The 23,288-nt window shown below is 42.7% G+C and overlaps 1 protein-coding gene across 1 annotated transcript in view; it reads left to right on the top strand.

The window, feature by feature from the left end:
* Window positions 1–14,012: 14,012 nt before the first annotated feature.
* NCKAP5 (NCK associated protein 5) overlaps window positions 14,013–23,288 on the top strand; it is a 408,903-nt gene continuing 399,627 nt past the window's right edge. The window contains exon 1 of the mRNA XM_026647423.1: window positions 14,013–14,084. Within this exon, the coding sequence (XP_026503208.1) occupies window positions 14,013–14,084 (72 nt within the window). The remainder of the gene's footprint in view (window positions 14,085–23,288) is intronic.

Genomic DNA, 23,288 nt, shown 5'->3' with positions numbered 1-23,288 from the left:
AATAGCCATTAATGGACTTAACCACCATGAATTTATCCAGTTCTCTTTTAAATGCTGTTATAGTCCTAGCCTTCACAACCTCCTCAGGTAAGGAGTTCCACAAGTTGACTGTGCGCTGCGTGAAGAAGAACTTCCTTGTATTTGTTTTAAACCTGCTGCCTATTAATTTAATTTGGTGACCCCTAGTTCTTGTATTATGGGAATAAGTAAATAACTTTTCCTTATCCACTTTCTCCACATCACTCATGATTTTATATACCTCTATCATATCCCCCCTTAGTCTCCTCTTTTCCAAGCTGAAGAGTCCTAGCCTCTTTAATCTCTCCTCATATGGGACCCGTTCCAAACCCCTAATCATTTTAGTTGCCCTTTTCTGAACCTTTTCTAGTGCCAGTATATCTTTTTTGAGATGAGGAGACCACATCTGTACGCAGTATTTGAGATGTGGGTGTACCATCGATTTATATAAGGGCAATAATATATTCTCTGTCTTATTCTCTATCCCCTTTTTAATGATCCCTAACATCCTGTTTGCTTTTTTGACCGCCTCTGCACACTGCGCGGACATCTTCAGAGAACTATCCATGATGACTCCAAGATCTTTTTCCTGACTTGTTGTAGCTAAATTAGCCCCCATCATATTGTATGTATAGTTGGGGTTATTTTTTCCAATGTGCATTACTTTACATTTATCCACATTAAATTTCATTTGCCATTTTGTTGCCCAATCACTTAGTTTTGTGAGATCTTTTTGAAGTTCATCACAGTCTGCTTTGGTCTTAACTATCTTGAGCAGTTTAGTATCATCTGCAAACTTTGCCACCTCACTGTTTACCCCTTTCTCCAGATCATCTCCAGGTATCTGAGCACCTTCCACCTAAATCAATAGCAAGAGCAAAGTCCCAAGTGGACTCCATGGAGTCTGTTTCCTGCTTGGGGTCAAAACTCTGCTCTTTGTTTGTTTTTTGAGGAGGGGGCAGTTGGTAGTGGTTTGGGAATAGAAGAGATGTTGCATTGTGAGCATCACTTATGAAGGAAAGACTTTCTCAAAGAGGAAGGTTTTGCAACATTTCCTAAAGACGGCCAGACTGAATTCACCTTATCTCCTATATGAAATGGTTCTACAGTCCTTGACCAAGGATGCTTTGTCCCAAGATCTCAGGTGCTTCATCGTGAGCGTTGTGATCTGTATTGTTCCAGAGGAGTGCAACTGTCACAATGATTCATAGATTGAAATTTGGTCTTTGATGTAGTGGGGAGTTGGTCCATTAGTTGCTTTGAAATTTAGGATCAAGGCATTATAATGGCATCAAACGCTGACTAGGAGCCAGTGGAGGGATTTGATGCTCACAACAGTTTAAGCCAGGGAGAAGGCTGTAGTACCAGCCAGAGCCAATGCATTGTCTTCACATTCAGCTTCAGATACCATGAGCTGCAGCAATCCAGCGTGGAGATGACACATGCAGGGATCAGTGTGGCCATGACCTGGTCCTCCAGATTTAGCGAGGAGTAAAAAACAGAACTTTGAATAGGGCTGTAAGTCTTCAATGGAAGGCATAAACAATGTCTTGATCAGCTCTTACGGGGAAGTTCTTAGAGGCAATATGTTCATTTTATTATTCTATGTTTGTGCAGCACCATGCAAACGTATAGCACTCAATAAATAACAATTAAAATAGTTACGTCTTGAAGTCAAGGGAGATATGCTTATTTGGTGCAGCTGAAGAGCTGGCCCTCTGTTTTTCATCTGGATAACCCATGGCAACAGGATTCCTCTGGGGATGCTGAAATGTTTCTATTTCTGCCTCTTTAGCTTCTCCCTTTCACACTGTAGCACCAGTAGGGAAACTCTGTTCTGTGTCCTACGTAAATGCTTTTTTATGAGTTTTTTTTTTAATCGCACTCTTTGATGGTTAGGATGAGGGCAAGAAGGGATTTGTAGGGTAAATCATCAAGTTAAAATTAATTTGGTGAATGTAAGCAGAATAAATTGGTAAATTACGTTACCTTTTTGACTACCTTCTCCTCCTCCATTTTCAGATCATCTTACTCCTACACTAGTGCTGTCCTGCTACCTCCTATGGTTTTTATCTCAAGTCAAGGCCCATCTCAGAGACATAATATCTAGAGGTGAAGCCTGTGAGGGAGAGAAAAAAACCAAAACTGTCAGTGTCCCTTAACAAAAAAAGCATGTTTATTCTCCAACAACTTTCCTCCAGGTGAGAGAGCTGGATAGAATTTGTCATGATCACTCCTAGATTAGCCAGTGCATAGCCCTATGCTGCTCACCTTCCTCATTACTTCTGCACATGAGGACAAAATGCCTCTAGAAAATGCCCACTCTCCACCAGACCTGGAAGCAAGAGTCCAGGCTTGAAGCTTCCTGCCTTGCTAGATGCCCAATTTGTTACCCTTAGCTGATGTAGAATGGCATAAATCCATTGAACTGTTTTACCCCAGCTGAGAATCTGGCCCCTGTCCTGCAACCCTAACTCATGTTGAGTTGTAGTTCCATGAGTAGTTCCACTGAGTTCACTATGTCTACTCATCAAGATTGAGGGTTGCAGGATCAGTCCCTTTAACTATCTTGTGCTGTTTCAGACTTTATTAAACTCTGCTCTCATATATGTGGATAGTGACATCTGAATGGGTGCAAAGCCAAAACTAGGCAGCAGCAGAAATGAGACCCAGCTGATTTTTATGAAAATAACTGGCTTCAGAAGAGTTGGTAAATCAGTTTTAATCACTTCAGCTGAGATTTAATATGAAATGTTCACTCAGGCTTAAGTAATTTTGAACAATTAAGAAATCTGCTCAACATATTTGTTAAAGCCATCATTACTGTTTTCACCAGAATGTTCATAATGCACACAGCATGCGAAGAAGGCTCTTGCCAGTTTCTTGCTCCGTTGAAAGAGTTTTAAAATGTGCAGTTTGGTTTTAATTGCTAATAAAATTAACAATGAAACTACCATTGTTGAAATCACGTAGGAAAATAGTAAATTGGTGAAAAGAGCCGTTTTAAAAGACCTTCCTTTCATTGGCTTGCACTGTTTAGCGATAGCAGTTATTTAACACTAAAGGTGGGCAGTTTGGCACTAGAGGCAGTGCTGAAGGAAGTGACAGAAATACCTAATACAAGAAGCTTTTATATTTTTTCCATGTGATTTATTTTAGTGCACTGCTGAATAATATTGTATAACAGATAGCTCACTTAAATCCCCTATTCTCCTACACTTGGACACATGTAAAATACGCAATTCAGACAGGGCTATGTACTATATATAATATATATATAATCTCCTCAGGGGCTGTTGGAAAAAGCCTATTCCATCAGAAGTTTATGTAGCAGGATGATAATGAAAAATAAATATTTTTTAAACATTATAATATTCTCCAGAGGAGCTCTCTCCAGAACTAAAGCTTAATCCTAGAGCCGCTTTCCAAAGTCCTTCAAAGATGAACTAGTGCCTCCCCACATGGGATCATAGCTTAGGTCTTCATCTCTCAGGTCAGCATCACTACCTAATTCGGGTTTCTGCTACTGTAGGTTGCTAGTTTCAACAGAGTCTACTGACTAACTTCATTATTATTATTTTTTAAATATTTCCCTAGGAAAATAGGACTTTTAGGACTTGCCATGTTGGAATAGGCAACTAGTGTGTCTAGTGTAGACCATGTCTTTGATAATGGACAATCGCCTGACAGTTCAGAGGAAAATGAAGCCACCAGGCTTCTGGACAATTGTTGCTTATGTAACTTTCCCACACCCAGGTGACAAAAGTCTTATACCCGGAAGCATGAAGGTCTGGATGGACTGTGAAGTTATCCTAGTTGGTTTAAAAGGCAATGTTACTGGGTGAAATTCACCGTGCTGCAGAGTACCACCACAAGGCCCTCTGCACTACTTATGCTCCAGGTGAAGTTATTGGTGGAGCAGCTGTGTTGGAGGGGCCATTCTGGCCCAGCTTAGGGCTGCTCGGGAGGGCAGTGATGGGGCCATGCCTGAAACCCTCACAGGGGACAATCACAGGTTTGAGTCCTTGTGCTCAAGTGGGTGCACAGGGAAATAACTGGCATGAGATTAGCCACAACAAGTGGATTAGGAAGCGGTGGAGGGGATGGAGTTATATCCTTGTCCCCTCCTTCACTGGTGAGCAAAGCTGTGGCTTGCCACAGCTGACAGTACACACTGCACTACCTTAAAGAGTGTAGCTGGGCCAGATTGCCTCTGGACGGCAGAGTTCCTGATGGAGTGGGATGGCTCAACTCCAACTGCCACATTGGTCAGAGCCCACTGGCCCTACTCTAGCAAAGCACTTAACCATGTGCTTAACTTTTAGCACATGAATATTTCCATTTGTGAGGCAAACTCACAACCAAACCAGGGCTGCTCACTCAGCTGCTGCGGTGAGACCACGTCTCCGGGCAGAATTCCTCGGGGCCACGTCCACTGCATGGATGGCGGATGGAGCCACTCTTCTGAGAGGCTAGCCTCTGGCTCTGCCCCTTCCACCTGCTTCCCCCATCCCCCCGCGGCCAGAGCCCTAGCCTCCCCGAGACCCCACCCCAGAGGAGCCTCAAGTCCTGCCCCCCTTGTCCAGAGAAGCCCCTGGCCAACCAGAGCCCCCCCACCCAGCCACGCCATAGGAAAAGCTCTTGTTTCTTTTCTTCTGGGAGAAGAACCTGAGCTTTTGATATGCACCATGCAGGTCCCAGGATGGCTGATGTGTTACTCAGCTTCCCAGGTTCATCAGTAATCTCCCTGGAGTCCAGGGAGATTACTGATGAACCCGGGAAGCTGAATAGCACATACTGCCTCCTCAGCTGCCCCAGAACCTGCATGGGGCATAAGAAATCAAAAACTTCACTCCAAAAACCTCACAACTGAGGGTCCGGCGGCCATGGCAGCACCAGGGAAGGCTTAATTAGTGTACCCTGGCCTATTATACCCGCTGCCCATGGTCGACTGGCTCCATGGATGCCTCCAAGGAGCAGTGGGCACTGTCCAGGGATCTTTGCTCAGTGTCCCCCTCTGACTCCCTGCTTTTGACCCTATGACCCTCACTCCTGTCCCTGTTTTATCTTTTGTTGTCCCCAGTATTTACTTGAGACCTGGGTCTGGTAGCTCCTCCCCTTAGGCTAAGGGGAGGGACCTTTAGATGTGGGCGGGCTAGTGCCTGCCCATCACCAGACTCTCAATAGGTGCTGCGGTGAGTCAGGACTCAGGCAGCAACAACCCAGGTGCACTGACTTACCACTTCAACGGATTCTGCGGTAACTCAGCCCTCAGGCATGCAACAGCAATCTATCGCTAAGCAGAGCCTGAGTCACATGACCCTAGGTTCAGGTACTTCCACAACCCCACCAGAGCTGTCGATCTGTCTGAGGCCTGGTCTACACTGGGGGCGGGGATCGATCTAAGTTACGTAACTTCAGCTACGTGAATGACATAGCTGAAGTTGAAGTACTTAGACCTACTCACTGCGATGTCTTCACTGTGGTAAGTCGACTGCTGCCGCTCCCCCATCGAGACTGCCTGCGCCTCTCGCAGGAGTTGACGGGAGAGCGCTATGGGGGGGGGTGTCAATTTATCACGTCTAGACTAGACGCGATAAATCAATCCCTGCTGGATCGATCGCTGCCCACCGATCCGGCGGGTAGTGTAGAAATACCCTGAGTAACAGCACTATCTGGCCAGGAACGGTCCTGCTGCCTTGCCACACACCAGACTCCGGAGACTCTCAGCCTGCCCCTACCCTTGTCCCAGCCCCAGTCCCAGTATTGTCCTTGCCCTACTCCAACCTCATCACTGACCCGCTCCAGCCTCATCTCTGCTTCCTGATCCTTCCCAAAACCTTGGACTCTGACTACCCAGCTTTGACCTTTGGCCTGTATCTGGACTCCAGCTTGAATATCGACTTGGCTTGTCTTTGGACTGTGACCACCCAGCTTTAACCTCTGGCCACAGTTCTGATTCTGGTTTGTCTATAGATTCTGACTTTGGTTTTGACCCAAACCTGTCCTGGGTCTTGATTCCAGCACCACCTGGGGCCCAGGCCCAACCCTATGCCTAGCTGTGACTTACACTCCAACCACTAGGCCTGATTATTGACACCATTGACTTAAAGCTAAGCATGTAATTAGTGATTTGCTGGATCAGGGCCTATAATCTTAATCCTTTTCTCAGTTTTGCAAAGATCATTAATATATTTGAATGTGACTTCTACAAAATTATTAAATGATCCATAGAATATATTTCATTTTGCCAATTTTAATTTCTTACCTCCAGCTTTCACTCCTTGTATTCTGGGACCAGGATGTCTATGTTTGCTCCATTACAATAGATGGAAAAGTGTTCACAGTGTCCTGTGTTCCTGATTTGTTTGTTTGTTTATGTCCTAGCTAGCACACGCCCTAGCTATGTCCTAGCTAACAGCATGGCTATGCCAGAGCAAATACACATCTAGTGTATCAGAATACTGGATGGTGGATCCGAGTTTGCATTTGAGATACTAATTTCTATTTTTTTTTTAAAGGAATGTTTTTGATGGCTTTGCTATCTAACAACCATTTAACTATCATTTTTACAGGCAAACAGCTGCACAGTGGGAATTTTCATATTTTGTTCTGTGAACAAACATGCTTAGACACATGTATAGGTTTATGCTGCAACATAACAAAATTACAGGCTTCTATAGAACTGTACATTAGTGCCCATATGGGTTTGGTATACTTCCCTTTGATGGGGTTTACAAAAACCACACTGAGACCAAGGGGTTAAGGAGCAGCTCTGGGCCCAGGCAGCCCCACCCAGCCACACTGCAGGGCTTTAAAAAGGAGAGGAAAGGGAGCTCAGAGGGAGGCAGCAAATGGGAGGCGACACCTGCCCTGAGCTCTGAGGGGATGTACTGCCCAGGAGCTCCCTGCCTGAGGCATGACTTCACAGACCAGTGAACACCTACAAAGGAGAGAGAAGTCAAGTGAATGAGCATGAAGGTCAGAGAGTTGGTAGAAGTGGCTTAGCCTCTGAAACTAAAGGAGATGGGTAGGAAGTGATGCAGGGAGGATGCCAGCTTAGCACCCTAATGTGTCCAGTGCAGCTGCCCACCATTGGTCCCTGGACCGGAGCCTGGTGGAGAGGGCAGGCCTGGGGCTCCCCTACCCTCTCCCAGAGGACATTACAATACTAGGGGCCTTCACCTAAACTGAGAGGCCTGCTGGAATAGACCTTGACTGCTCTAGGACCCAGCCCCCGCACTCCCTGTGCAGAAGGGGAGGACTGGAAACCTTTGGGGCAGTGGTGCTGAAGGGCAGGATCCAGTTTCCAATGTGGAGATGACCTGCTGATCCCTGCCTGACCACAAGGCATCACTGTGGGTGGTTGTGCACTTTCTACACCCCCCCCCCTTCTCCCAATTACCAACATAATCTAGACTAGATAATGGAAAGTTTTATTAGGATTTTCTATTAGTTTTACACAATTAGTGAAGGTGTTACCTTAAAATAAAGTGGTTTTGTGCCATCATATGAGACTTTACGCAATGGGTGAAATCCTGGCTCTATCATGTTTCAAATAAGCCAAAATTTCCTTCCGACAAAGTTGTGATATAACACTACTAGATTTTAAAAAGTAGACTCGAATTATGGGTCCTGAGCTTCAGAAAGCTAAAAACTGAATTTCAGAAGTATTGAGCAGCTACTGATCCCATTGACTCAGTTTAAAGTTGAGGTGCTTAGCATCTCTGAAATGCAGTTGGGCACCCAAAATTATAGCCCACTTTTGACAAAATAAATCAGTGCTACAGGCCCTTCTCTACTATCTATTCCACTTTTCTAAAATGATTATCAATAGTATTTGTATCAGTAATATTAATCTAAATGGTTCTTGTCACTACTCAGTAACTGGACGTTCCTTCTCTAGTGTTTATGGGAAGAATATTTTTCGCAGGGTCTGAGCCTTATTGCTTTGCAATGTAGATGCAGCCCCACTTGACTCAGGTCCTGGGAGTCATCTGGAAGTATCACACAATTCCATGGAATAACTTCCTTACTAGTCCTCTCTATCCCAACCATCTGCGATCCACTCTATTGAAAATGGAAGCCACGTCCCCTTTGCAAATGGCAGCAGCTCAGGTCAGCATTAACCATTCTGTTCTGACCACCGATCCGCAAGCACACTGTCAGAGACCCTCTTGCAATGGAGAGTGAGCTGATCAAGCCTTTTGCAAAGCAAGCTGATTCCTGGTAATGTGCAGGGTGGGCAGCAAAGTTTTCTCACAGTGCACAGGATATAGTCTATGATCCTAGGGCTAGAGTGGCCACATTTTGGGAGTGAGGCGCTAGGGACTCTGGAATATGGTTACTTTGACTTGGGTTTGTGCACTGCGGTGTGGATGCCAGAGCCCTAGGTTAGAGCATGAGTCAGAAAATTCTAGGGTTAAAATACAATGTAGACACTCAAGCCCAGGCTTCCCTAAGGCTGACTCAAGTCCCACTAACCCTGGGCTTCTATTACAGTGTAGACATATCCTCAGAGTTCAAACAACCAAAAAGATGGGAAATTTTCCTGTGGCTTTGTTTTATTTCCTTCATTCAGCCTCCAAGCCCACATGACTGAGCTTTCTTGCACAAAGCACTTCGCAGGTGCGGATAGGTCCATTAACCAATCCTTTGTATTGCGATGTTCCTTGATGGCCCATCTGATTTTGATAGTCCTGCATTGGTCGGTGGGAACTATTCCTATGCCTGATTTCACAAGTTCGGAGCAAACCTTTTCAAAGTTGTAAAGCAAAACATATATTTTCTTATACCATGGAATACAGACACTGCAAGTGAGCTTAATGCATTCAGCAACCTGCAAGCATTTCATAAAGTCTAAACACTAAATACACTCTTATAAAATGAATACCTATTTGAGCATAGGGTGACCAGATGTCTGATTTTATAGGGACAGTTCCGATTTTTGGGTCTTTTTCTTATATAACCTCCTATTACCCCCCACCCCCGTCCCGATTTTTCACACTTGCTGTCTAGTCACCCTATTTGAACAAAACTAACATGGAGGTGAATTGGTCTGCTCTCCAGTTACAAGTTTGTTAGTTCTTAGCTAATGCCTGCAACTGAGCTGGCCTGCCAGCATCACACCTGATCCAAAACCCACTGAAATCAATGGGCATCTTTCCATTGACTTCAATGGGCTTTGGATCAGGCATTCATGAATTAGGCTGTTCATTATCTGAAAAATCAGATACCTCAAGCTTCTCTTGTTCAAGTGTCTCTTATTAATAGGCAGGTACTGTATTAATTTCTCAAAGACTCAGTAAATATTATTGGTCTCCTTCTGGTTGATCAGCTTTTGTTCTTCCCACAATAGTCTTACCTTGTCTATTTGTACTTTTATTACTGAAACCATGTCCTGTTATATAGTTCTCTCTCCGGCAAAATTTCCACTTAAGTTCATATGGGCTTTTTCTTGACTGTAGAATTTGATCTATTATGAACACAATTAAATAGTTGTTGGGCATGTCATTAGAGAGACAAGGTGGGTGAGATAATATCTTTCATTGGACCAACTTCCGTTTGTGAAAGAGACAAGCCTTCAAGCTACACAGAGCTCTTCTTCAGCTCTGAGAAAGGTACTTCAAGCTGCACTGCTAAATGCAAAGGTGGAACAGTTGTTTAGCATAAGTAGTTAACACACATATACTAAGGCCTGGTCCACACTAACCCCCCACTTCGGACTAATGTACGCAAATTCAGCTACGTTAATAACGTAGCTGAATTCGAAGTACCTTAGTCCGAACTTACCGTGGGTCCAGACGCGGCAGGCAGGCTCCCCCGTCGATGCCGCGTACTCCTCTCGCCGAGCTGGAGTACCGGCGTCGACGGCGAGCACTTCCAGGATCGATTTATCGCGTCTAGACAAGACGCGATAAATCGATCCCAGAAGATCGATTGCCTGCCGCCGAACCAGGAAGTAAGTGTAGACGTACCCTAAGGGACTATTCAAGGCAGAGTGGCCCGTTAACACGTCTGCAGTCATAGGACAACAAAGAAGGGGTTAGTGGGTTATATATTGTAATAAACCATAGATCCAGTGTCTCTGTTCAATCCATGATTTTTAGTGTCTACCAGAGTTATGAATTTAAGCTTCCAGCCTCATCTTTTGTTTTGAAGGTGTTATGCACACCATTATTGATACCTGTGTGCTGACTACTTATGCTAAACAATTTGTTCCACCTTGCATTTCACTGTGATGTTTGGAGTACCTTTCCCAGACCTGAAGAAGAAGAGCTCTTTGTGGCTGGAAAGCTTGTCTCTCTCACTAACAGAAGTTTGTCTAATAAAAGATATTACCTCACCCACCCTGTCTCTCTAATGTCCTGGGTCCGAAACTGCTACAACTACACTGCATAAATATGGCATTTGGAAATGATTCCCTTTCAAGTGAAACTTTTTTAAAGTCTGATTCCTACTGCTATCCCAGAGCAGTTTAGAGGGGTTAGATCAGGGGTGGGCAAACTTTTTGGCCCGAGGGCCGTATCGGGTTTCGTAAATTGTATGGAGGGCCGGTTAGGGGAGGGGGTCGTGGCCCTGCTCCCACCTCCTATCTGTCCCCCCGGGACTCCTGCCCCATCCAACCCCCCCGTTCCCTGACGGCCCCCCCCGGGACCCCTGCCTCATCCAACCACCCCTTCTCTCTCTCCCCTGATTTCCCCCGGAACCCCTGCCCCTGACTGCCCCCCTGCTGCCCCATCCAACCCGCCCTTTCCTGACTGCCCCCCCGGGACCCCTGCCCCCATTTAACCCCCTGTTCCCCCCCAACCGCCCCACCCCGTATCCACACCCCCACCCCCTGACCACCACCCCAAACGCCCCTGCCCTCTATCCAAACCCCCCTGCCCCCTTACTGCACTGCCTGGAGCACCGGTGGCTGGCGACACTACAGCCGCGCCGCCCGGCTGGAGCCGGACCACGCTGCCGCCACTGCCACCACGCAGCTCAGAGCACCGGCAGCGGAGCTAGTGAGCTCAGGTTGTGGGAGAGGGGGGACAGAAGGAGAGGGGCCGGAGGCTAGCCTCCCAGGCCAGGAGCTTGGGGGCGAGGCAGGACGGTCCCGTGGGCCAGATGTGGCCTGCGGGACGTAGTTTGCCCACCTCTGGGTTAGATGGATTAGTACTAGATAGGGACCAAATCCAACTGCTGTCACATGTGCAGGTAGAAAAGTGGGCAAACCTAAGTTTGGAAGTACAGTACTTGAGCTTTTGAAACAGCAAATCATTTTATTGTACCTTTTAGTCACAGCACAGATGAGATGTTTTTGCTAACCACAAAATTAATATTTGAGTTGTGCTTGATCTTCACGCCATACTGACAAATCATCTGCTGCTGGCTTGCAGACCTCTAAGTAGAAATTGAATCGTTTTTCAGGTTTGCCATGGGAAGAACTTGACATTAAGGCAGAAAATATACAAAATAAATATATATTTTCTTTTTCCCAATTGACTTTGTGCACTTGACCATATTTTTCACAAAAATAGCTACAAAATTAACTTTTCACATTATTGCAGTAGAATTGTGTGTAATAAAACTATTGATTCTCTTGGCTGCAGGGCAAAGTGCACTCAAGTATAAACCAGGAGTGATTCATATTACAGTAAAATAAGATATAAAGGGGTTATTAATACTAATTTCTGCTATATGTGATATAGTAAAAGCTATTCATTACAACGAAGTTTGTTTCAAACAGCTTGGTATCACAAGTAATCATCATTATGCAATTGCATATTGTAGCTTTTCTAAGCCATAACGTACACATTCTACACAATGATTTTTCTCAGTTTAGCTTCAGAAAAGCTCACTATCTAATTTACATGATGACTGTACTTCATGTAAAATGTAACTCTGTCTATTAAAACAGACACTGTACGGACCCAAGATAAAGCCAATGGGTCAGATTCTGATTTCCATTGCAGTGATGTAAAACCCGGATTAATGCCACTGAAGTTGATGGAGTTTCTCCAGTTTTATATTATTGTAACAAAGCACAAAATCTGGTTCAAGGGAAGTTTGGTTAAGTAAAGACTGCAGAATCTGTCCTTATATTTGGAATCTACTATTGGGGGTAGAATTTTGGGGTTTGGGAAAGATAAGGAAACTAGTGGAAAGCTTCATAATATTCAGTTCCTTACAAACAATGCCAAATTTCAACAAAATATTACTCAGATTTATTTCTATTTGCATGGAACAGGTGTCTACTACTACCTACTTCAGAGAATTTCTATAAGAGGAATGTTTGTTGTTTCATCAACCAATGTAACCTCTGAAGAGCAAATGTAGCTTTTTATTAGAACAACAAAATAATTACCATGGGCAGAAACATATGCTAGAACATTTCATCATATCCTTATTGTAGAAATCCTGCCAATAATACTATTCCAATTGCCTTAACCAATTGCCTTAACCATCAGTCACTGTCTATGTTGTAGTGCTGCCAGGTGCAATTGAAGAAGCCTCCTTTACTGAGACATAATTGCAGTTAAAAATGTACGGTAGTGTGTGCACAATTTATTTTGGTAATCACATGATTATCTTTTTGTTTGTATATTACTCAGTTTTTCACAAGCAGAAATAGGTGTTTGTGGATAACTATTGCTATATTTACATATCTGTAATTGTATATTGAGTTGTTACTATTGGATAGTTTCTAGCATAATTTATTTCTTTTGTTGTTATTTAAAACAAAAAATTATTAAGAGTTTAGCTGCATTCCTGAGAACCGTCTATTCTCACCCAACGCTAATCCCTATAATGTTACACAATTGCTTAGAACAATTTCAGTCCTGGAAAATAAAAACTACATTTTATACATAAAATATGATGGTTGAGTTCTTGTGACATTTATCGTCACCTTGCGGATAATGGGATAATGTACTGTCCCCATTGTAATACCACCTTCCATTCCTGAATTATTAAGATAAATGGCTGAACAAAGACTAGCTATTAGGCAACAGGCACACAAAGTAAATAATACTAGACAAGCAACCATAGTACACAAGGATAGGGATGGGGCTTGCCAGTGAGTCCATAAAAAGAAGAACCCTTGTCTCCAGAAACCCAAGTTGGAATTTTCATTAGCTGTTGCCAGAGAATCATATTGTTGATAGTCTGTCAGATTAAAAGGACTATGGCTGTACTGAAGGTACTGCCATAGTAACACAGCATATTATGCTATATGTTATTCTGTGGGATCTTTCTGAAATATTTTATAGAAATATCACTCTAGAGTTACTTTCATCCTGGAAAGTTATTTTTCTATTGCTGAAGTAAGTGTTTCTTTAGAGAAATAACTTGTTTAAAGAAAAGACAACAGTATTTCAGCAACAGAAAAATAATTGATCAGTGATTTTTGTTCTGTATCTGAAATTCCACTTGACGAAAAGTACTGTAGCTTTCAAGTGGCTGATAATATCATACTGTTATCGCACCTGAAAAAGTTGAACTGAAAAAGGATCCTGGAGCTGAATTGGCTTGATATTCAAATTCAGTTTTTGAGGTTTCCGAACTGTAATGCAAGCAACAAAATAAACATTTGGGTCAAATCATGGTTGCCCAGCAGACACAGATTTATGCCAGAAGCCCCAAGACCTGAAGAGAAAACATTATCCACCCCAACTCTGACCAAAAACCTACCACCAAGAGACTTGGAGGAGAATTCTGGATATAATGTGCAGGTGCATGCAAATACATACCGTGGCCTACCATGACACCTATGCATCTTCCCCAATAATTTCTGCATATAACAATTGGCTTCATAAAGGGTTCTTCCAGCCCGAATATAAGCCTCCATTAATGTTGCTTTTTTATGTCAATGGAAGTTTTATGTGTTGTAGGATTCCATTCCTTCACCCTCACAGAATATCTCTGTTAGTTAGTCAACATTTTACAAATGTTATAATATATATATATATGAAAAACAAATATTTTGGTCCTTTTCTTTTTAGGAATATATGGACTCAAATAAATACATAGAGCATTTAGTAACTCAGCTAGAAGAGCAACGGTGGAACCTATGGAGGCAAGTACAATTTATATGCATATATTTGTTTTGGAAAGAGATACAATATTCCATAGTTTTTGCTGCTGACTTTAGATAAGATGGACAGGTGTTGAACTTCCAAATCTGCACTTCTGTTAAATACCCACCCACAAACATTAAACTCTCACATGAGTTTTAACCACAGATGAAATAACTCAACAGTGCACCACACAGTCACTCTAGGAATGGAATCATATCCAGATTGTTAAATATGTCTGCAGGTATCCCTGTGTGTGGAAATACTCTGTTTTCCAAGCATTTGCTATGCTTATCCCTGCTTAGCATTATTGTCAGTTTCACTGGAGTGGGTTTACCAGGTAGTTTGGTCTCCTTGAATATAGGAGTCTCTTTCAAATGGAATGTGAAAGGAGTAACATAAGTTACCATGAAGTGGTGATAACATGGCAACATAAGCTATTCGGAGTTTTAAAACCCAAACTAGCAATGGTTAACGAGCCTGCTGCAATGAAAGCTTGTCTCTCTCACCAACAGAAGTTGGTCCTATAAAAGATATTACCTCACCCACTTGTTTCTTCAATGAAAAAGAGGCAGTCTTGATGCTCTAGTAAGTATTTTCCATATCTCCTGCTTTCACATCGATTACCACTGGATGTCCAGACACAATTTGCATATCTATAAAGTGATGATTTACATATGCTAATATATACCTAATGGGGATTTCTGCTCCATCTTGATCAACTGAGAAATGTGCATGAGGACTTGAAAATCCCATCGAATTCTGTGTGCTTAGGCAAGCTGGATGCAGGAGAACTTTGAAAATTCCCCTGCATATGTTTGCCTTAGAAAACGTAATCTACTCATAAATTATCAGTTTATCTAGTTCTGCTGCAATAAAGTAGCTATTCAATTCTAAATACATTTTCCCTGCGTGTGCCTGCAACTTGATTGGATAGCTTTACTTGGATGGTTTTACTGAAGTGTTCCCAATGATGCCAGATACCATGGCCCATCCCCATTATGTAAGCCATACTACTGTAAATTTTTTGCAACTCTCTAAAGTTATTGAAATGTCATTCATAAAAGTGACAACTTGCAACATGAATGGTTTTGGTGCTGTATTGTTGTTTCTGAAGAATTGTGCTCTGCAGGTTGTCCCAGGGCTGCCCTGGTAAGAAATGGCACAAACATCCCAAAAGGCTTTTTCTCTGATTGTTTTTCTTTTGTCTCAACAAATCCTATTTAACTTTAGATGACTCATTCCCTCTATAAGTGGATAACTTATTTGATCAGATTTTTATTAGTTTGTGAAATTGCACCAGTTTTTTATTTATGTAGATTTGTAGTTGTTACACATGACATGTGATAACTAAGTAGCTATAGGGAAACACTTTGCAGGCTGTATTTGCTGTATAATTTTTGAGCATCCATTATCTCTGTGATAAATGAAAGGGGCAGGGGTAGCTCCCTTTTATGGACACCCAGCCAGCCAGTTAGCTATAAAATCCCTCTCAGTAGTTGTTCTCTACTTCCTTTACCTGTAAAGGGTTAAAAAGTCTCCCTGCATAGGTAAAAGAAAGGGAGTGGGCACCTGACCAAAAGAGCCAATGGGAAGGCTAGAACTTTTTAAAAATTGGGGGGGGGGAATTCCCCTTTGTCTGTTTGTGTTGTTCTCAGGGAGAGAGGGAACAGGGCAGAACTATGCTGTAAAAAGATTGGGCCAGGTATGAAAAATCATCAGATCATACCTAGAAGCTACTCATTTGAAACCCCAGATATGTAAGTAGATTAGGAAATGTCTAGGAAGACATGATTAGGTTTATTTCTTTTATCTCTTTATGGCTTATGGATTCCTCTGGGCTAACCCCAAATGCTTTTCATAGAATCATAGAAGATTACGGTTGGAAGAGACCTCAGGAGGTCTTCTAGTCCAACCTCCTGCTCAAGGCAGGACCAACACCAACTAAATCATCCCAGCCAGGTCTTTGTCAAGGGCCTTAAAAGCCTCTAAGGATGGAAATTCCACCACCTCCCTAGGTAACCCATTCCAGTGCTTCACCACCCTCCTACTGAAATAGTGTTTCCATATCCAACCTAGACCTCCCCCACTGCAACTTGAGATCATTGCTCCTTGTTCTGTCATCTGCCTCCACTGAGAACAGCCTAGCTCCATCCTCTTTGGAACCCCCCATCAGGTAGTTGAAGGCAGCTATCAAACCCCCCCTCACTCTTCTCTTCTGCAGACTAAACAAGCCCAGTTCCCTCAGCCTCTCCTCATAAGTCATGTGGCCCAGCCCCCTGATCATTTTCGTTGCCCTCCACTGGACTCTTTCCAATTTTTCCACATCCTTTCTGTAGTGGGGGGCCCAAAACTGGACGCAATACTCCAGATGTGTCACCAGTGCCGAATAGAGGGGAATAATCACTTCCCTCGATCTGCTGGCAATGCTCCTACTAATGCAGCCCAATATGCCATTAGCCTTCTTGGCAAAAAGGGCACACAGGTGACTCATATCCAGCTTGTCATCCACTGTAATCTCCAGGTCTTTTTCTGCAGAACTGTTGCTTAGCCAGTCGGTCCCCAGCTTGTAGCGGTGCATGGGATTCTTTCGTCCTAAGTGCAGGACTCTGTACTTGCCCTTGTTGAACCTCATCAGATTTCTTTTGGCCCAATCCTCCAATTTGTCTAGGTCACTCTGGACCCTATCCCTACCTTCCAGCGTATTTACCTCTCCCACCACCTTAGTGTCATCTGCAAACTTGCTGAGGGTGCAATCCATCCCGTCATCCAGATCATTAATAAAGATGTTGAACAAAACCGGCCCCAGGACTGACCCCTGGGGCACTCCGCTTGATACCGGCTGCCAACTTTTGTTTTGCTTGTAACCTTTAAGCTGGACCTCAAGAAAGTTGTTTTGATGCTTAATCCTTATAAGTGGTTCTTTTTAAAATCTAGCAATAGTCTGATATATTTTCTTTCTTTTTGTTTTAATAAAATTTACCTTTTTTAAGAACAGGATTGGATTTTTGTGTCCTAAGAGGTTTATGCACATGTTTAATTACCTGGTGGCCACAGCTGATTTCCTTTGTTTTTCTTTCTCAGCTCTTCCCCGGAGGTGGGGGGGTGAAAGGGCTTGAGGGTACCCCACAGGAAAGAATTCCCAAGTGTGCCTTCCTGGGTTCTCAAAGTGGGTTTTGCACTTGGGTGGTGGCAGCATCTACCCATCCAAGGTCAGAGAAAAGCTGTAACCTTGGGAATTTAATACAAACCTGGAGTGGCCACTATTAATTTTTAGAATCCTTGCGGGCCCCCACCTTCTGCACTCAAAGTGCCAGAATGGGGAATCAGCCTTGACAATCTCACATTTTTATAGGTATAGGGGCCAAATTTATATCTGAAATAACTCTACTGTGAAGCCACTGGAATTATACCAGGGATGAAACTGATGCAATATTTACCATCCATATATTTTTGTGTGCAATATTTGATTATTTTTTCTTTCTGCATATAGAAGGTTCATGAATATGAGAAGTCCTCCATTAAGTTTGCAGACAAGTATAATTTAATTTTCTCAAATAGGTTAAACCAATGCACCTCAGATCTGATCTTGGGAGAGGAATAATTAAGTTCTGATGATTTTTCAGTTGAAAAGCCTGTATGCTCTAAAAAGGTGGATTTTCACATTGCTTGATATAGCTCTGATGAACATTCCTGTCCTTTGGGATATAAAATTGGATTAAAATAACATTTCTGACATGGGTTTAGCTTCATTGAAAGCTAGACTACAAAAATTTGTGGACATTCAGTTCCCATTTTCTTTCAAAATTGAATTATTATACCAGAAGAAACAAGGGTTTTCATGTAAAATTACAATATTCAGTAAAATGCATTTGATTAAGAATGAAGGTTAATAGTAGCATTATAGCTGAATAACAATATTATGAATAAATGGAAATGAATAGTAGAATAAAGAAAATGGAAAAACTCCTTGAAAACCAGAACATATATAAGGACTTTATTGAATTGTGAACTGACATTCAGCTAGTCCTGAAAACTGAATGTTCTTTGCAGAGTTAAAGTCAGCACTTTCTTTTTATTATTATTTACAGAGTAACATTGAGATAAAAAACTTTAGAATGGCAATGAATACTATAAAAAAATCCTCTCTGGTTTCGATAGACTATCTTGAATGCTTTATTATAGATTTAAAAGAGAAAATCTGTAATATGCTAAGGATCATGGGAATAGCTCATGCTATACAAGAGCAGTACTAGATTGTCTAGAGTCAGACAGATGCCCTAATAAATCAGCATAGACCACTTCTTAGACTTCATTATGCCCTTGATTTGTGGCTGCCACAATTTTAACCTGTTGGGTCATTGGGCATTGAACCTGACATTGAACGATAGCCCCCAGTTTACTCTAGGCTAGCTAATAAAAAAGACATACAAATTCTGAACATTTAGCTCCTTCAACATTGCTTACAGCCTGGGCTGATTTATAGCAACCAGTCTGAGACAGAAGAGACTAAAACTGATGTCACGGCGCTCATATAGAATGTTTACGGTACCACATGTACAACAGCAAACTAAAAGGCACTTAATTAGATGTGGGAGCAGAAATTTCTTTTTCTTCTCATTTTACAGAGCTTGATATATTTTACTTTCTTCGTGTGGCATAGCCATCTGTTGTGGAACATAGAAATTTATTGCTGTAATCATACTCCCAAGAGGACTGGTTATGTTTAGGTCATGTTTCATAGCATGCTACTAAAATAGACCTCCAGATTTTCAGTTTCTAAAGAACTTCAGCAGCATAAGCAGAGCTACCTCAGCAGTGTCTGAAAGTACAGCTGTTTTTGACCACCACCCTTTTCTTACACTAAGAACCTTAGACGGCTTATTGTTATATGAAGAATTGAGACAGCAATAAAGGTAGAAATTCACTATCTGAAACAAGATACATACACACACTCACACACTAGTAGCTGAAAGCCTGCGCTGTCACACAGGTGTAATTTGTAAAGTCACATGTGTAAAAAAAAAAAAGACAAAAATAGCTTGGAACTTAAAAATTAGACAGTAACAGACCATGAATCCAAGTGATGATTGAACCTGGTGATATTCTAGACAAAAACTATCATCCTTGTAGCTGTTTCCAGCTCTTAACACTGACTCAGACTTTCTAGGCTTCAGTGTGATGCTCAAGGTTATTGTGTGTGCTGATTGTGTTGTTGTGCTGGGGGAGTAGTGTTGATTAGTGCAGGTGCTGGATGAGCGGTATATACTGTGGAGAGGAGCGATGTATGTATGTATGGGGTTATAGTGTGTGCTGCTTGCAGTGGTAGCGGGTGAACTTTGGGGCAAGTGGGCCATACCAGGGGGAAAAAAATAGAAAAAGCCTGGTCATCTGAGTAACCTACCTGGGCCCTGGAGTTAGGGGCAGTTGCTCTGGGACATGTGAAAACTGGTCCCTGCACTCTGAGCCTGGACTGAAAGGGTGGGACTAGTAGAGTCCTCTAAAGAGCTGGGCACTAACTGCCCCTTGTAGACCCTGTTGGTGTGCTCTAAAAGGTACCTAGAGTGCGTAAACGCAGTCCTGTTTGAAACGGGACTACATCAACATCAACTGCATAGGTGTAATTCATAAGTCAGAAGGACTGAGAACTTAAAAATTGGATGGTAACAGATCGCAGAACCCAGTGACGATTCAGTCTGGTGGTACGCTGAACAAAAAGAGCCCTCCACCATGCTTATCGCTGTTCCCGACACTACAGATGTCATAGTCTTCAGAGTGACAACCCTGGAATCTTATTTTTTGAGGTGGGGTTTCTTTTTTTTTTTTTTTAATCTGTATGGCTTTTTGTTTTGTTTTTTGCTTTTCTCTGGCTTATTTGGAAAAAAAAACAGACAGAGCAAATTCAATGCTGATGTAACTCCATTGAAGCTATTTTAGTGGTTACACAGTAATGAATTTGTCTCAGGAGATCAACATGCATTGGAACATTTGGGATTATTTTAGGGTTTATTCCCTCCTCCCACTCCATCATGGGCCTATAAATAGTATCAAAAGATTGGACAGAAAAGATTTTTTTCTCTGCACTGGTATTTTCTCACGTAGTCAACCAGTGCTGTTTCATATTTGGCTAAATTTTATTTACTATATATAATTTTAAGGGCAGAATAATATGAAGAAATAATTGGAAAAGTAAGGGTTTGCTCCTGCAGTCTTTGCTCAGTGACCCCAGTGGGGAGCTTTGCCTCAGTAACATCAACGTAACGATTGCAACAGTAGATCTTAATTTTAAATTATTGACATTTGGGCCCCTTATTGTAATTCACTTTTTCCCTAACAGAAAAAAGAATTGGTATTGAAGCATAGTATGCTTTTCCAGGTATAAAAGAGTCTGCTTTTGTTCCTGCTAACGTCCATGAGAATTTTATTATTGACTTGAATGGAACCAGGATTGGACCTTGGTCCCAGAATTTTTGGTAGTGTTGGGATGTTCTAGACTTCAGAGTACAATCAGGAAACAAAACAAAACAAAAGCCAAACATGTATACAACAGTGATGTAAAACCCTGAGATGGAGAGAGAGACAGCATATGGACTCTATGGAATTTTTCTAAGTACAAGTTTTAAAAAAGAGGCTTTCTTGAATAACTTTGCTATACTTTCATCTTAAGTATTAGCATATCTCTATGCTCATGGGTTTAATGCTTGTAAACTAAGGAGGTGCCAAGTATTCATCAGGTTGCTTTTGCTGTAATCATAAACTTCCACTGGGAGATCTTAATTGGTAACAAGTAAAATTGCTCTGCAAGAATTCTTAATGGTGAACACAGATTAAAATAACAACCGTGATTTGTTTTAAACTGTTTGACTAGAAAAGGACTAATCTTTTGGGAATATGATGCATGGCAAACAAATGGAAAACCCTGTGTACTGTATGATGTTAAGGCAGGGCAGGCTTTGACAAAAATATCTAACGCCGTACCAATGGAACAAAGGCATACTCCGCACAGATTTCTTTTCCTGTGGGGTCTCGCTATAGCTTGGCTGAGTAGAACTAACATTAAAGCAGACAGAATTTTGGGGACCTTCATCATTTTAATCCCACTTTAACTCTTCCTGTAAGATTTCCAAATGATAGCTATATCTTCCAGCCATTGATATTGAATGGGATTTCCTTTGGAATCCATCATTGTTGCCCCTTGGTCATCTGGCAGAGATCTTTGCAAAGAAATGCAAAGCTCTCCTCTCCACTGCCTCCATATGAGGAGAGATTAAAAAGACTGGGACTGTTTGTCTTAGTAAAAAGATGACTATGGTGGGATATGATAGAGGTCTAGAAAATCATGATGATAAGGAGAAAATGAATAAGGAAGTGTTATTTACCTCTTCATTTAACACAAGAACTAGGGGTCACCAGGGCCGGATTAATGCAGGGGCTTTAGGGGCTGCAGCCCAGGGCCTTGGGCTAAGGGGGCTGGAGGATGTGACCTGCTGCTTCTTTTCATCAGGTCAGTGGCAAGTCTCTGCACCACAGGCCAGACACCAGTCCCCGAGCCTCAGTGCCCCGCCACACCACTCCCCCGGGGCTGAAGCCATGAGTGCCAGCTCGCCGATGTGCTCCTGAGGTCCCTAGGCAAGGGGCATTCAGGGAATCTCTGTGCACTGCCCCCGCCCCCAGCGCCTGGCCCCTCTGCCTTGGGGCCGGACGTGCCAACCACATGGGGAGCAGAACAGCGCAGAGCCGCCCGTGGTAAGCGGCTCTCGGCCGGAGCCTGCACCCCGTACCCCCTCCTGCACCCCTTCCTTAGCCCGTAGCTCCCTCCTGCACCCAAACTCCCTCCCAGACTCCACACCCCCACCTGCACCCCAACCCACTGTCCCAGCCCTGAGCCCCTCCTGCACCCAAACTCCCACCCAAAGCCCACACCCTGAACCTCCTGCTGCACCCCAATCCCCTGCCCCAGCCCTGAGCCCACTCCCCCACTCCAAACCCCCAGGGGCCCCACAAAATCTAATAGCCCACAGGAGAGTTAATCTGACCCTGGGGATCACCCAATGAAATTAGTAGGCAGCATCTTTAAGACAAACATAAGTAAGTACTTCTTCACAAAACACACAGTCAGCCTGTGAAACTCATTACCAGGGGATGTTGAGAAGGCCAAAAGTATAACTGGGTTCAAAAAGAATTAGATACGTTCATGGAAGATAGGTCCATCAATGGCTATTAGCCAAGATGGTCAGGGACACAACACCATGCTTGGTGTGTTCCTAAACCTGTGACTGCCAGAGCTGGGACTGGATGACAGGGGATGGATCATTCGATAAATAGCTCTGTTCTGTTCATTCCCTATGAAGCACCTGGCATTGGCCATTGTTGGAAGACAGGATACTGGGCTAGATGGACTATTGGTCTGTCCCATTATGGCCATTTTTGTTCTTATGTTTTTGTGGCTCAGTATTCTACCTACTCATACTTCCAACAGCTGCCAGTGGATAAAGACAGAATAAAATGTCATTTTAAGATGCCAGGCACATATACCTAAACTGCATATTTTGTCAAATTATTCAATAGCCATGTTCCTTCGAGTCCAGGACAGTGCTAAATCTGAGAACGCGTTACATTTGTAAATCTGAAGAACATGTGGTACAAACACTGACACATTCCCTTTTTTAAGGGAAACCCTTACAATCCTGCAGTGATGTGTGAGACTGTAACTGAGGGCAGAATTTGGCTCTTGATGTTCATTTGCATTATTTGGATAGCTGCCAATTAAAATAATGAAATAACATTTTTTCTATTACATTTTGTGTGGTTTCTGTTATTCATTATAGTAATGAACTAACAGAATTTGCTTGAATGAAACTTACAAAGCAGACAAATCTTGCACTGTTTATTCCAACACAGCTGACAATGCCTCAGTCCTAAAATACATCATATGCTTTATTTATTATGTGAACTCATTTCTTCTATGAACCAGCATTTGAAATGTGGGATCGAGAGGGAAAGTCTATTAAGAACATTTCTAATATTTGACCAAATGTATATTTCTCTAGATGAGTGTAAATTTGGATGGTTCAATGAACGGAATATGTATCCACTAGGTCATTAAAAAGCACTACTATTGTATTATCTGTGAATTAAACAGGCTTTCTTCCTTTCAATCTCTGGTACAATGCCCTGTGTCACATCACAATTGAAAAAAGGGTCTTTTCC

The sequence above is a fragment of the Terrapene carolina genome, unplaced genomic scaffold, assembly GCF_002925995.2.
Source record: "Terrapene carolina triunguis isolate 2854851 unplaced genomic scaffold, T_m_triunguis-2.0 Scaffold62, whole genome shotgun sequence".
Lineage (NCBI taxonomy): Eukaryota > Metazoa > Chordata > Testudines > Emydidae > Terrapene > Terrapene triunguis.
Note: the sequence above shows the minus strand (reverse complement) of the source record. Positions and strands in the feature narration are given on the sequence as shown.